The sequence below is a fragment of the Otolemur garnettii genome, unplaced genomic scaffold (genome assembly GCF_000181295.1).
Source record: "Otolemur garnettii isolate 467f Iridium unplaced genomic scaffold, OtoGar3 scaffold00011, whole genome shotgun sequence".
NCBI classification, from domain to species: Eukaryota; Metazoa; Chordata; class Mammalia; order Primates; family Galagidae; genus Otolemur; species Otolemur garnettii.
The window spans coordinates 17,066,842-17,078,389 of NW_003852406.1; the positions used below are offsets into that span (position 1 = coordinate 17,066,842).

Consider the following 11,548-nt stretch of genomic DNA (forward strand, 5'->3'; position numbering starts at 1 on the left):
CTAGCCTGGGGCAACAGAGTGAGACTCTATTTCAAAAAAGGGAGGGGGGATCTTGACTGGGTGCCTGTGTTTCTATTCACCCCTTTTAACTCTGGCTGTATTGAAGAGGAACCACCAACAGATGGCAGCAGAATCTCAGGCATGTAAGCATGTTTCCCATCCATTTTGCTACCTGGGGGCGGGAGGAAGTAAAGGACTAAGTTTTGTCTTGGTTCTTTCTCTCCATGTTGCAGATTCCTTGGGTTTAATATCTGAGTCCTAAACTGTCTACTGCCTTTAGGCTGCCTCTAAGAGTTATCTACTCAGTGGAAGACATCTTTAAGCCCTGCTGATTTCAACTGAATATCTATAGTTCCAGATTGCTGTAATATTGGGGGGCATATGGGGGGGGAGCGGTTGGAGCTCATTTCTTTTAACGAATACCAAATGGAGTCCAAGGTTAATTATTGACTTGGCCCAGAGTAAAAACAGAAGCTCCATGAAGAACAATGTGGGCTCAGCGCCTGTGGCTCAAGCAGCTAAGGCACCAGCCACATACACCTAAGGTGGCAGGTTCGAATCCAGCCCGGGCCCGCCAAACAACTATGACGGCTGCAACCAAAAAAAAATAGCCGGGCGTTGTGGTGGGCGCCTGTGGTCCCAGCTACTTGGGAGGTGGAGGCAGGAGACTTGCTTGAGCCCAGGAGTTGGAGGTTGCTGTGAGCTGTGATGCCACAGCACTCTACCCAGGGGGACAGCTTGAGGCTCTGTCTCAAAAAAACAAAAAAAGAACAATGTGAAAATGAGCCAAGACTCATAGCATAACTAAGGACTGCCACAGCTCAACAGTAGACAGTTACAAAGCTGTAGCAGATAAAACATCCCCTTCACTTGGAAAAACAGAAACAAAAGGAAAAAATATACTAGTAAACCCTCAAGAAATTAAAAGAACAGAGATGAAGGGGATTCTAGCCTCCTGCAATGCGACTGAGGGGCCAGGACACCATTATCTTAGGCCACTGGGCCCCCAAAAGGACAGTAGAATAGGGAAGGTGAATGCTACCCTCTGTAAAGGAATGTAAGTGTGAAGTAGCTCCATGCAAAAGCCAAAACAGTTTCAGGACCCAGGAAGAGCTAAAACAGCTTGGATTGTAGGATCATGAGTTCAGCCTCTCTTTCAGATGAAGCAAATCTGTCTCTCCAGGGGGTTCTGGTAGCGTGTCCCAGACTCCTAGCAACCCCACATTTCACAGTGTAATGTGACCCCAGAGACCTTGGCCAGTTTATCGGCTTGCTATGCTGCAGCTTTTTTCCTAAGGAGCATATACCATAGCTCTGTTTGGTTAGGCTCTTAAAACAGTAGTGATAGGAAGTTGGTCCTGGTACAAGAATAAAGAACAGACCAACCACAACTTTAAATCAGTTTATTGACACAGTAACACAACACACTTGCCTCCCTGACATCCCCATCCCCCTCACCCACTGTAGCTCTCTTCCCCTTCCTCTCCCCTTAGAATAAGTTGTTCCATGAAAACATTCCTACCCCTAGGCCCTGCAGAGCAGGGTCTCAGGCACTATTTAGAACCTGTTACAGGAGGCAGTAAGCATTTTACTCTGCCAGCCAGAGGCATCCAGTCCCCAAGGACAGATTCCCCCACAATTCCCAGGCCCTGAGTTGCTATTCCTCTTCCTCTCTGCTCTTTCTTTGTAACCCTAGGAAGGAGACCTTGGGGCCTGGGCTTGCAGCCAGGAGCAACTCCTTGTGGTGACTTGCAAATTGGAGTTTGGCTAGTGTAGGCCCAGGCACCCCCCAAAAAAGCCCTGGTGGTGGGAGTAAACTTCAATGCCCCTATTTAAAATGCACTGATAACATTAAACAGATTAAGCCAGCTTAACCAAATGCCAGAATAACAAACACTAAGCTGTAAAGAAAGGGGGGGGGGGGTCAGACCTGCTTACTCCAGGCCAGACACAAATACACATAGAGAAGCCCAGGTAAGAGTGGCAAAAAACAACTCAAGGACACTGCCCAGGGACTGAGAAGCCTATACTCAGGAGCCCCTGGGGTGATAGGAAGCAAAGAAAGAAAATACACAAGTCTTAATAACAAAACATAAAAATTCAATAGCAGGGGAGCTGAGCTGACGGTGTTGCCACCAGCCCTCCAGGCTGTGCCCCTGGACCCAGATAGTCAGTCCCTCCCCCTCTAGGCAATGTCCTTCCCTAGGCTAGATAGAGCACATCACACAGCGCAGTTTAAAAAGCTTCTAATGCCAGTTCATAAACATCTTCATTTACTATTGGTGATTACATGTGAATAATATGTTTATACTGTTCTTTATGGAAAACAATTTCAACGAGTCAACTCCCAGAACACAATAGGCAACCCTCACCCTGACCCCCTCAGCGTCCTTCCCTAGACAGCAAGGGGCCCTCTCCTCTGTCCCAGGGCTGCCTAACTTCCCCTCTTCCCCCACTGTGGCTCTTGGGCAAAGCATCCTCTATGACCATTAGTCCTCATCGGACAAGTTCTGGTCCAGGGGGTAAACCATGAACATCACATCTGGCCGAGAGGGGACACAGGGATGGCCTGGACGTACAATCTCAAAGCCCAAGAAGCTGAAGGTCTTCAGGAGTGGAGCTGCAGAAAATAAAGTACAAAAAAGATTGTGATGAGAAACACAAGGGTAAGCTCAAATCAAGGGAAAACCCCAAAGATGGAATGAACAAGCAGTAAGCCTTTTACTCACCCTCTGACCTCCCCCCATGACTTCCCAGGGTTTGTGAAGCAAACTCAGGAGAGTCCTTCCTCATTACATATGAGCTCCCTTTTCTCCTCCCCAGCCTGTGCTGTAGATCACAGTCTGTTCTGACCCCTCACCTCTGTCTTCCCGGCCCTTCCTGAAGCAGATGAAGACGTAGTTCACTTTCATCTTCTCTTCAGCAAACTCTAGCAGTGCTAACAATCTGTAAAAAGCAAAGAAACCATTCAGGCCCATTGTCACCTCCCTATATCAGGCTTCCAGATAGCGCTCTCACACACACACACCCAAGAGGCTTTCTGAGGCTTACAATCAGCAATATAAATACAGAAGATCCAGAGAGAAAAGATCCTACTTCAAGACCCACAGAGGCCTCTGTTCAGAGAGGAAGGGAGGGGGGAAAAAAGCCACAGTCCCTGAGAAAAACAGAGATTCTTTATCTGAAAGTAACACTACTCATCTTCACAAGATAGAGTTTAGGACCTAGAAATAGAACTTCAGGGGCCCCCAGATTGCTAAGTCTGATAAAATCACCTGCTCCTGGCTTGGCACCTGTAGCTCAAGCAGCTAAGGTGCCAGCCACATACACACACACCAGAGCTGGCAGGTTCGAATCCAGCCTGGGCCTGCCAAACAACGACAACTACAACCAGAAAAAAAAAAATAGCCGGGCATTGTGGTGGGCGCCTGCAGTCCCAGCTACTTGGGAGACTGAGGCAAGAAAATCACTTAAGCCCAGGAGTTGAAGGTTGCTGTGAGCTGTGATACCACGCACTCTACCCAGGGTGACAGCTTGAGGCTCTGTCTCAAAAAAAAAAAAAGGAAAGAAAGAAAATCACCTGCGCCTAGGAGGAACACTCTGGGCCCTAACAGTGCCTAAAAGGATTTCCTCAAGAGGTTGGGGTCACTCAAGAGAACTCTGTCCTCAAGACTAGTTCTTACACACCTAGCTGTTTGGACAGTCTTGGCCTTTTGAACTGTACCACTGTACGGTGGCTGGGGAGGGGGGGTTTACTATCTGCTAGGAAGATGAACTACAAGGTGATTAACTGGCAAGCATTTGGTTAATGTGATAATGATCTGCTTTAATTATAACCTAGAGCAGGCCTGTTTTACTGGCTAAAAATAACCTGTTACAAAATGGTATCTGCTTGAGAAGTCTAGAGCTAGGAAAGAAAGCATAGACTCTCCTACAAATCTGTTATTCCCCAATAAACACACACCCTTCTCTTGGAATGGTACCTCCTTCCCCATTTGATCCTTTCCTTTCCCAGTACTTGGCTCCTTACCCTTCTTTGCTCCCATCAGCTAATAATCCATCTGGGATTTCTACGAACAGGCTCTGGCTGGACAGGACTGCATCCCAGGAAGAGACCTTCACCTCGGTGACCTCATACTGGAAGTGGACAATGTGAGGTTTTCCATCATTCACAGGGAGGTCCTGGGTCACAGTGAGCTTCTCGTCCTGAGAAAGAAAGCAGGACAGAGGACCAGGTCACTACTCCTCTGGCCAGATCACTGGCTTCCTACCCTCGGTTGTGCTGAAAGTCCTCTTGGTTCAATCTTAGGGTAGCATGGGATAGAGGGCATGCTGAAAATGCAGCAATGAATAGCAACTAAATGGAGCCATTGCCCACTGGGCACTGGGGGCAGCTGATGGTGGTAAAAACCAATGTTATGGAAAGGGAAATATTTACCAAGTGTCCACTAGCTGCCGAGTACTATGCCAGGTAGTGTGAATCATCATGATAAGCACTTGAGATGTGAATTAATAAATCTGAGATATTAAGGCCAAAGACAATTAAGCACATGACCCAAGGCTCCTGAGTTAGTAAATGGCAGAGCTGAGATTGAAATGCAGGGCTCCCTCACTTGAAAACCCATGCTTTTTCTCCAATGCCACATTCTTTCCCTCTTAAAGGGAAACATCAAAAACAATGTGGGGCACAGTGGTTCATGCCACTACTCCTAGCACTCTGGGTGGCCAAGGTAGGAGGATCCCTTGAGCTCAGGAATTTGAGACCAGCCTAAGCAAGAGCAAGACCTTGTCTCTGCTAAAAATTGAAAAGTTAGCTGGTCATCATGGCAGGTGCCTATAGTTCCAGCTCCTCAGACAGCTGAGGCAGGATGATGGCTTGAACCCCAAACTTTCAGGTTGCTGTGCGCTAAGCTAAAGCGATACCCAGGGCAACAAAGTAAGACTCTTGTCTCAAAATAAAATAAGTAAATAAATAAAAACAATGAGCTGGGCACAGTAGCTCACATCTGTAATCCCAACACTTTCAGAGGCCAAGGCAGGGGGATACTTGAACTCAAGTTTTCAGGCTGCAGTGACTTATTGCACTTCAACCTGGCAACAGAGCAAGACCCTAGCTCTTAAAAAAAAAAAAGGCTAGGTGCCTGTGGCTCAGGTGGCTAAGGCGCCAGCCACATACACCTAAGGTGGCAGGTTCAAATCCAGCCTGGCCCACCAAACAACAATGATGGCTGCAACCAAAAAATTGCCGGGCGTTGTGGTGGGCACCTGTGGTCCCAGCTACTTGGGAGGCTGAGGCAGGAGACTCGCTTAAGCCCAAGAGTTGGAGGTTGCTGTGAGCTATAATGCCACAGCACTCTACCCATGAGGACAGCTTGAGGCTCTGTCTCAAAAAAAAACGACAACAAAACACTGGGCACTGGGGCAGTGCCTGTGGCTCGGTGAGTAGGGCGTCAGCCCCATATTTGGAGGGTGGTGGGTTCAAACCCAGCCCCGGCCAAACTGCAACAAAAAAATAAAATAGCCGGGCATTGTGGCAGGTGCCTGTAGTGCCAGCTACTCAGGAGATCTGAGGCAAGAAAATCAACTAAGCCCAGGAGTTGGAGTTTGCTATGAACTGTGACGCCACAGCACACTACCAAGAGGGACAAAGTAGGACTCTCTTAAAAAAAAAAAAATCCTAGGCACAGTGACTCCTGTCTGTAATCCTATTATTCTGGGAAGCTAAGACAGGTGGATCTTGAGCTCATGAGTTCAAGAGCAGCCTGAGCAAAAGTGAGACCCTGTCTCTACTAAAAATAAAAAAACTGAGACAAGAGGATCGCTTAAGCCCAAGAGTTAGAGGTTGCTATGATCTCTGAGGCCGTGGCAGTCTACCCAGGTCAACAGCTTGAAACTGTCTCACAAAAAAAAAGTTACAAAACAACTCAACAAAAGAATATGTGTAAGGGTTTCTCTGGAGCCCTGGTCAACCGCAGCCTGCTTCCAGGGGGACTATAGGTGCCATTTTATCTTCCCTGAGCACAATTTAAAGAGACTAGAACTCAACTGCCCTGCTAACCTTCCACCTCAGTCTTAGGGAAAAGCTAAACCATCTGGGCCTCAATCACAGCAATTAAAAGGCAGCAAATAGTGCTGATATTTTCCCTCTAGTAATCCCAAAAGCCTCACGAAAGAATCCCTCCCAGTCCCCTTACTGGCCTGGCCTAAAAGAAGACTAAACAACAGTGATTACTGCCCTTGAGCAACAGCCCAGTATAGTCAGAGAAGGCTCGCCTTCCATCCCAGGGTCCCCTTACCTTATATATTAGAGCTGAGAGAGAAGGATCCCTGCTGCCCCCTCGCCCACCGGGGATCTTCGACAGTGGGTGAGGGGCATCAGGAGCACCACAGAGGCCCCGGAACAATGTGCCTGCAGCACTGGAGCTGGGGACAGTTACTCAAAGGCAAAATACTACTGCAAGAGACAGAGAAGGTGAGACAGTAAACACCAAGACCTGAAGATTTTAACTCAGTTCCACCCCAACCCCTGCCTTGGCTCTCCCTAAACAAATGTTCTTTCTGTGTCTACACCATTGTCCCAATCCTTTAGGCTTTAGCTTCCAGAACTACTACTACTCTCTTAAAGAAAACCCACCATCCTATAGAGGCATAGGGAATTCCAGAGGCCAAGGAGTTCAACTGGGTATGTCTGACCGGACTAGCACTTATCAAACATCTTCAAACAAGTCTGTGGCACTGGCTTGTCCTTTAGCTCCCCTCCAGTCTCCTTCCTTACCCCCATCTATGCCTCAACAATTGATGTGGCAGAGTCACAAAACCTACACAATCATATCAGGCTGGAGAGAAGAGGCACACAGGCCCCAGGAAGTCGTGTGGACCACATACTGTGTTCCTAAGGAATTCTTAAACCACTTTCCCAATGATGGTCCCATCCCCTTTCTAAACAGAGGAACTGGAAATCACCTACCCAAATCCCTCTAAGGTTAAGAATGGGCTCCATGCCCAGAGCACATTGGTTAAGGCGCCAGCCACATACACCAAAGCTGGCAGGTTCAAACCTGGCCTGGGCCAGCTAAACAATGACAAATACAACAAAAAAGTAGCCGGGTGTTGTGGTGGGCACCTGTAGTCCCAGCTACTTGGGAGGCTGAGGCAAGAGAATCACTTAAGCCCAAATTTGAGGTTGCTGTGAGCTGTGATGTCACAGCACTCTACCAAGGGCAACCGCTTGAGACTCTGTCACGGAAAAAAAACAAGAATGAGGGCAGCACCTGTGACTCAGTGAGTGGGGCACTGGCCCCACATACCAAAGGTGGTGGATTTAAACCTGGCCCTGGCCAAATTGCAACAAGAAAATAGTCGGGCATTGTGGTGGGCGCCTATGGTCCCAGCTACTCGGGAGGCCGAGGCAAGAGAATTACCTAAGCCCAAGAGCTGGAGGTTGCTGTGAGCTGTGATGCCACAGCACTCTACCAAGTGTGATAGAGTGAAACTATGTCTCAAAAAAAAAAAAAGCTTAGCACCTGTGGCTCAAGTGGCCAAGGCGCCAGCCACATACACCTAAGGTGGCGGGTTCGAATCCAGCCCAGGCCCGCCAAACGATGGCTGACCAAAAAATAGCCAGGTGTTGTGGCGGGCGCCTGTCGTCCCAGCTACTTGGGAGGCAGAGTCAGGAGACTCGCTTGAGCCCAGGAATTGGAGGTTGCTGTGAGCTGTGATGCCATGGCATTGTGGCAGATGCCTCTACGTAGTCCCAGCTACTTGGGAGGCGGAGGCAGGAGAATTGCTTGAGCCCAGGAGTTGGAGATTGCTGTGAGCTATGATGGAGATTGCTGTGAGCTATGATGCCACGGCACTCTACCCAGGGAAATAGCTTGAGGCTCTGTCTCAAAAAAATAAATAAAAATTTAAAAAAAGAAAAATATATATTAAAAAAAAAAGAAACTAAATCCAAAGATTTGACTCCCAGAACAGAGGTGCACTAGTACACAGACTATTACAGTATCTGATTTTGTCCCCACTGTGCCACCAAATGCTAGGCCTCCCTGCCCTTCTTTGCTGGTCCCTTCATGACCTGAGCATAGTAGTTCAGGTGACAATGATGTGGTCAGAAGAGACACTCAAATGGAGGGGTTAGTGTTTTGCTGGGACAAGGTATACATGCTGTAACCTGAGTAAGGAAGTCAAAAATCAGACGGACTGCAGGGGGTGAAAGACTCCTAAAGGACCTCCTGGTCACCTCCTTACCAGCCCCCATAATTTTCAGATGGAACCAACAGAAGTCTAGGTCTACCCCCACTGCCTTCTTTGAATCCTATTTAGTGGCTCCTTAGGCTGAAACGTAGCTCATTCTCCGGGTCAAGGACAAGTGAAGCAGGGAAAGAGGTAAATTGTCTGTGCCTGTACGCCATGACTCAGCAAGAGGCCATCCTGTAGCCACAACACCCAGCCTCAGGACAGCTGGAATGCAGTAGATACTGGGGTGGGAATGGGGTGCTGCCAAAGCCAGCTCACAGAACTAAGCACATCTCTTCCCAAGTATATTTAATGTCATGCTGGTAGCCTGTATCAGCCCCAAAGAGGGGGGGGAGTAATTACATAACAGAAATCAGCAAATGCTATTAATCAGGAATTTCTTTTTTCTTGAAAGCCAACTGTAAAACAGTATGAGATAACCATTCTTCATACTGTCCTTTGTTGTATTAGCATCTGACTGAGACATGAAGTCCAAATCCTTCACTTCTCAGCTTTTAAGCTCTGGTTCCTCAAAGAACAGAACTGGGGGCCTACTTGGAAGCAGTATACTTGGAAATTTCATTGAGAAATGGATTTCCCAGGGAAGTATCTATGGGCCAGGATCTACAATCAACATCTAGGAGTGATAACATGTCCCACCTCCAGCCTCCCCTGGGAAACCTTAGAGCATCCTGATCTCCCCTCTTGGCCTCACCAACAGCTTCTAACAGAGAGGGCATGGCAAAGAACTATGCCACCAAATGTTTCCAAGGACAGCAGTTGTTTTCTACTAGAAACAATGAGCTATTATGATTCACCCTTCCAGGCTCGGCACCCATTGCACAGTGGTTATGGTGCCAGTCACATACACCAAGGGTGGCAGGTTCGAGCCCGGCCCAGACCTACTAAACAACTGCAACCAAAAAATAGCTGAGCATTGTGGCAGGCACCTGTAATCCCAGCTACTTGGGAGGCTGAGGCAAGAAAATTGCTTAAGCCCAAGAGTGTGAGGTTGCTGTGAGCTGTGACACCACAGCACTCTACCAAGGGTGACATAGTAAGACCAGGGGTGGGAGTTCCCGAAGGGCACACACAACACACCCCAAGTGAGATCATACCTTCTCATTCTCCAGTGACCTTGTCTGGCCTATGTTGAGGTTCCTGCTGAGGTACCAGGAACCCTGATGGACCCCTGGTGCAGAAGAAGGTGGCTTACTTCTGTTGGCCAATGGAGCTACCCAAGAAGTGAGCAACCCCCCCTTTGGGATAAATAGATATTACCTTGTAATACAAGGAATACTACTTAAGTTCACAAAATAACCGTATCACCAGGGCCTCTGAATTTCTGGTGCCAGACTCCTACTTCCAAAGAAATTAGTCCACAAATAACCTTTAGATGAGTGAACTACATTCAATCTCTGCCCTGTATTCCAACTACCATCTTGATTTTTAACTAATTTTTACTTGCAAATGACAGAAGCAATGGGACCAACCCACTGTAAGAAATCAGAATAAAGTGGGTTGTTTTTAGTCCTAAATCTGGTAGTCTTCCTACAAATAATCCCTGAGGCCTGCCTTATGAGTTAGTGATATCTTATATGATACTTATTTCTTTAACCAAGTCAAAATTAGCAGGGGGCTTGTGATATTTCTGGTTTCCTGAGCACTCTCCTCAAATGCAAGTCTATACCATGGGAACAAATCATTTACTTTCCCACTCTCACACACAGAGATTTTGGAGACTCTTTGCTCCTCCCCCACGAATTCTGTACAAGATAGTAAAGTATAGCTAGGTGCAGTGGCTCATGCCTGTAATCCTAGCACTTTGGGAGACTGAGACAGGAGGATTTCTTGAGGCGAAGAGTTCAAGATCAGCCTGAGACAGAGCAAGTTCCCATCTCTACAAAAAATAGAAAAATTAGCTGCGTGTGGTGGTAGGTGCCTGTAGTACCAGTTATTCAGGGACCTGAGGCAAGAGAATCACTTAAACACAGGAATTCCATGTTGGAGTGAGCTACAATGCCATTGCACTATAGCCCAGGCAAGAGTGAGACCCTATCTTGGTAATTAAAGAGGAAAAAGAAAACAAAAAAGCAAGTGTGTGTGTGTGTGTGTGTGTGTGTGTGTGTGTGGACTATGGCATCCAGTTCCAGTCCCTTGAGAAACAGCTAGGGTTTGGGATAAACTTAGTAGACAGTAGATCATGATAATTATCTTTATCATTTATATAAAGCATCTGCTATTAATTATTTGCTCTGAATGGCCAATTGTTTCTCTTCTAAAAAAAACCCTGATTATCATTTCTGAAATGAGAAGGGGAGGAGAATAGATACGGATGTAGTGGTTAAAGAAATTAAGGAACATGAAATTGCCCAGCAATGACCTCTTTTAATAATGGCTTTAGTGTTCAAATGGTACTGTAGCAAAACATGCCACCGAACTTCATTAGGAACAGAGAAATTGTGGAAGAATTTAAGCGTAAGAGAAAGTAGCCTCTAAACACAAGTCTTCCTGTTATGAGATCCAAACAGGTCAGGTTTCATGACCAGTTTAGTCTTGTGGGTTTTTTTTTGTTTATTTGGGTTTTTTGGTTTTTTTGTTCTTTTGAGACAGAGTCTCACTATGTTGCCCTTGGTATAGTGCAGTGGTGTCACAACTCACACTCTTGGGCTTAAGTGATTCTCTTGCCTCAGCCTCCCAAGCAGCTGGGACTACAGACGCCCGCCAAAACGCCCAGCTCTTTTTTGTTGCAGTTGTCATTGTTGTTTAGCTGGCCCAAACCAGGTTCAAACCCGCCACCCTCAGTGTATATGGCTGGCACCGTAACCACTGTGCACCAGTGCTGAGCCATAGTCTTTGTTTTTAACTGGCTCTGATGCCAAGAATCCTTCCTCACATTCTGTAACTCCACTGGGGGGCATGGTTTAATCTCTACCATTAAAAGGATGATCTAAGAAGCTCAGTCCAAAGGCTGAAAAGATCAGGCTGATTAAGGAGAATCAAATGTAGCAGACTGAACCCAAACAACCAGCTAAGCTGGTCCTGCTTTTGGAGAAGAAAAAACAAACCATGCTGGAAATGAAGGTGTCAGGTATCTAACAGGCAAGGCCATTCGGAAGAGAGATGGAAGATTAGAGCTGACCTGTTAGTGCCTTTTATTTTCCCAGTTGTTATAGGACGTGCCCTCGGAAACACTCCTCAGGATACATAAGAATGCTAGCAACATTGCTGCCCCTAATTTAAAGTGTCTGTGGAACTACTGTCTGAAATCCCCTTAGCCGATTATAGTATTTCTTTCTCTTTTTTTTTTTTT

The 11,548-nt window shown here is 46.9% G+C and overlaps 1 protein-coding gene across 1 annotated transcript in view; it reads right to left on the bottom strand.

Moving 5' to 3' along the window:
* Positions 1-1,386: 1,386 nt before the first annotated feature.
* The window catches only part of OAZ2 (ornithine decarboxylase antizyme 2), an 18,220-nt gene continuing 8,058 nt past the window's right edge, over positions 1,387-11,548 (bottom strand). Inside the window, 4 exon segments of the mRNA NM_001289994.1 lie at positions 1,387-2,620; positions 2,861-2,946; positions 4,031-4,206; positions 6,297-6,454. Of these exon segments, the coding sequence (NP_001276923.1) occupies positions 2,490-2,620; positions 2,861-2,946; positions 4,031-4,206; positions 6,297-6,377; positions 6,379-6,454 (550 nt within the window). The 3' untranslated portion in view covers positions 1,387-2,489.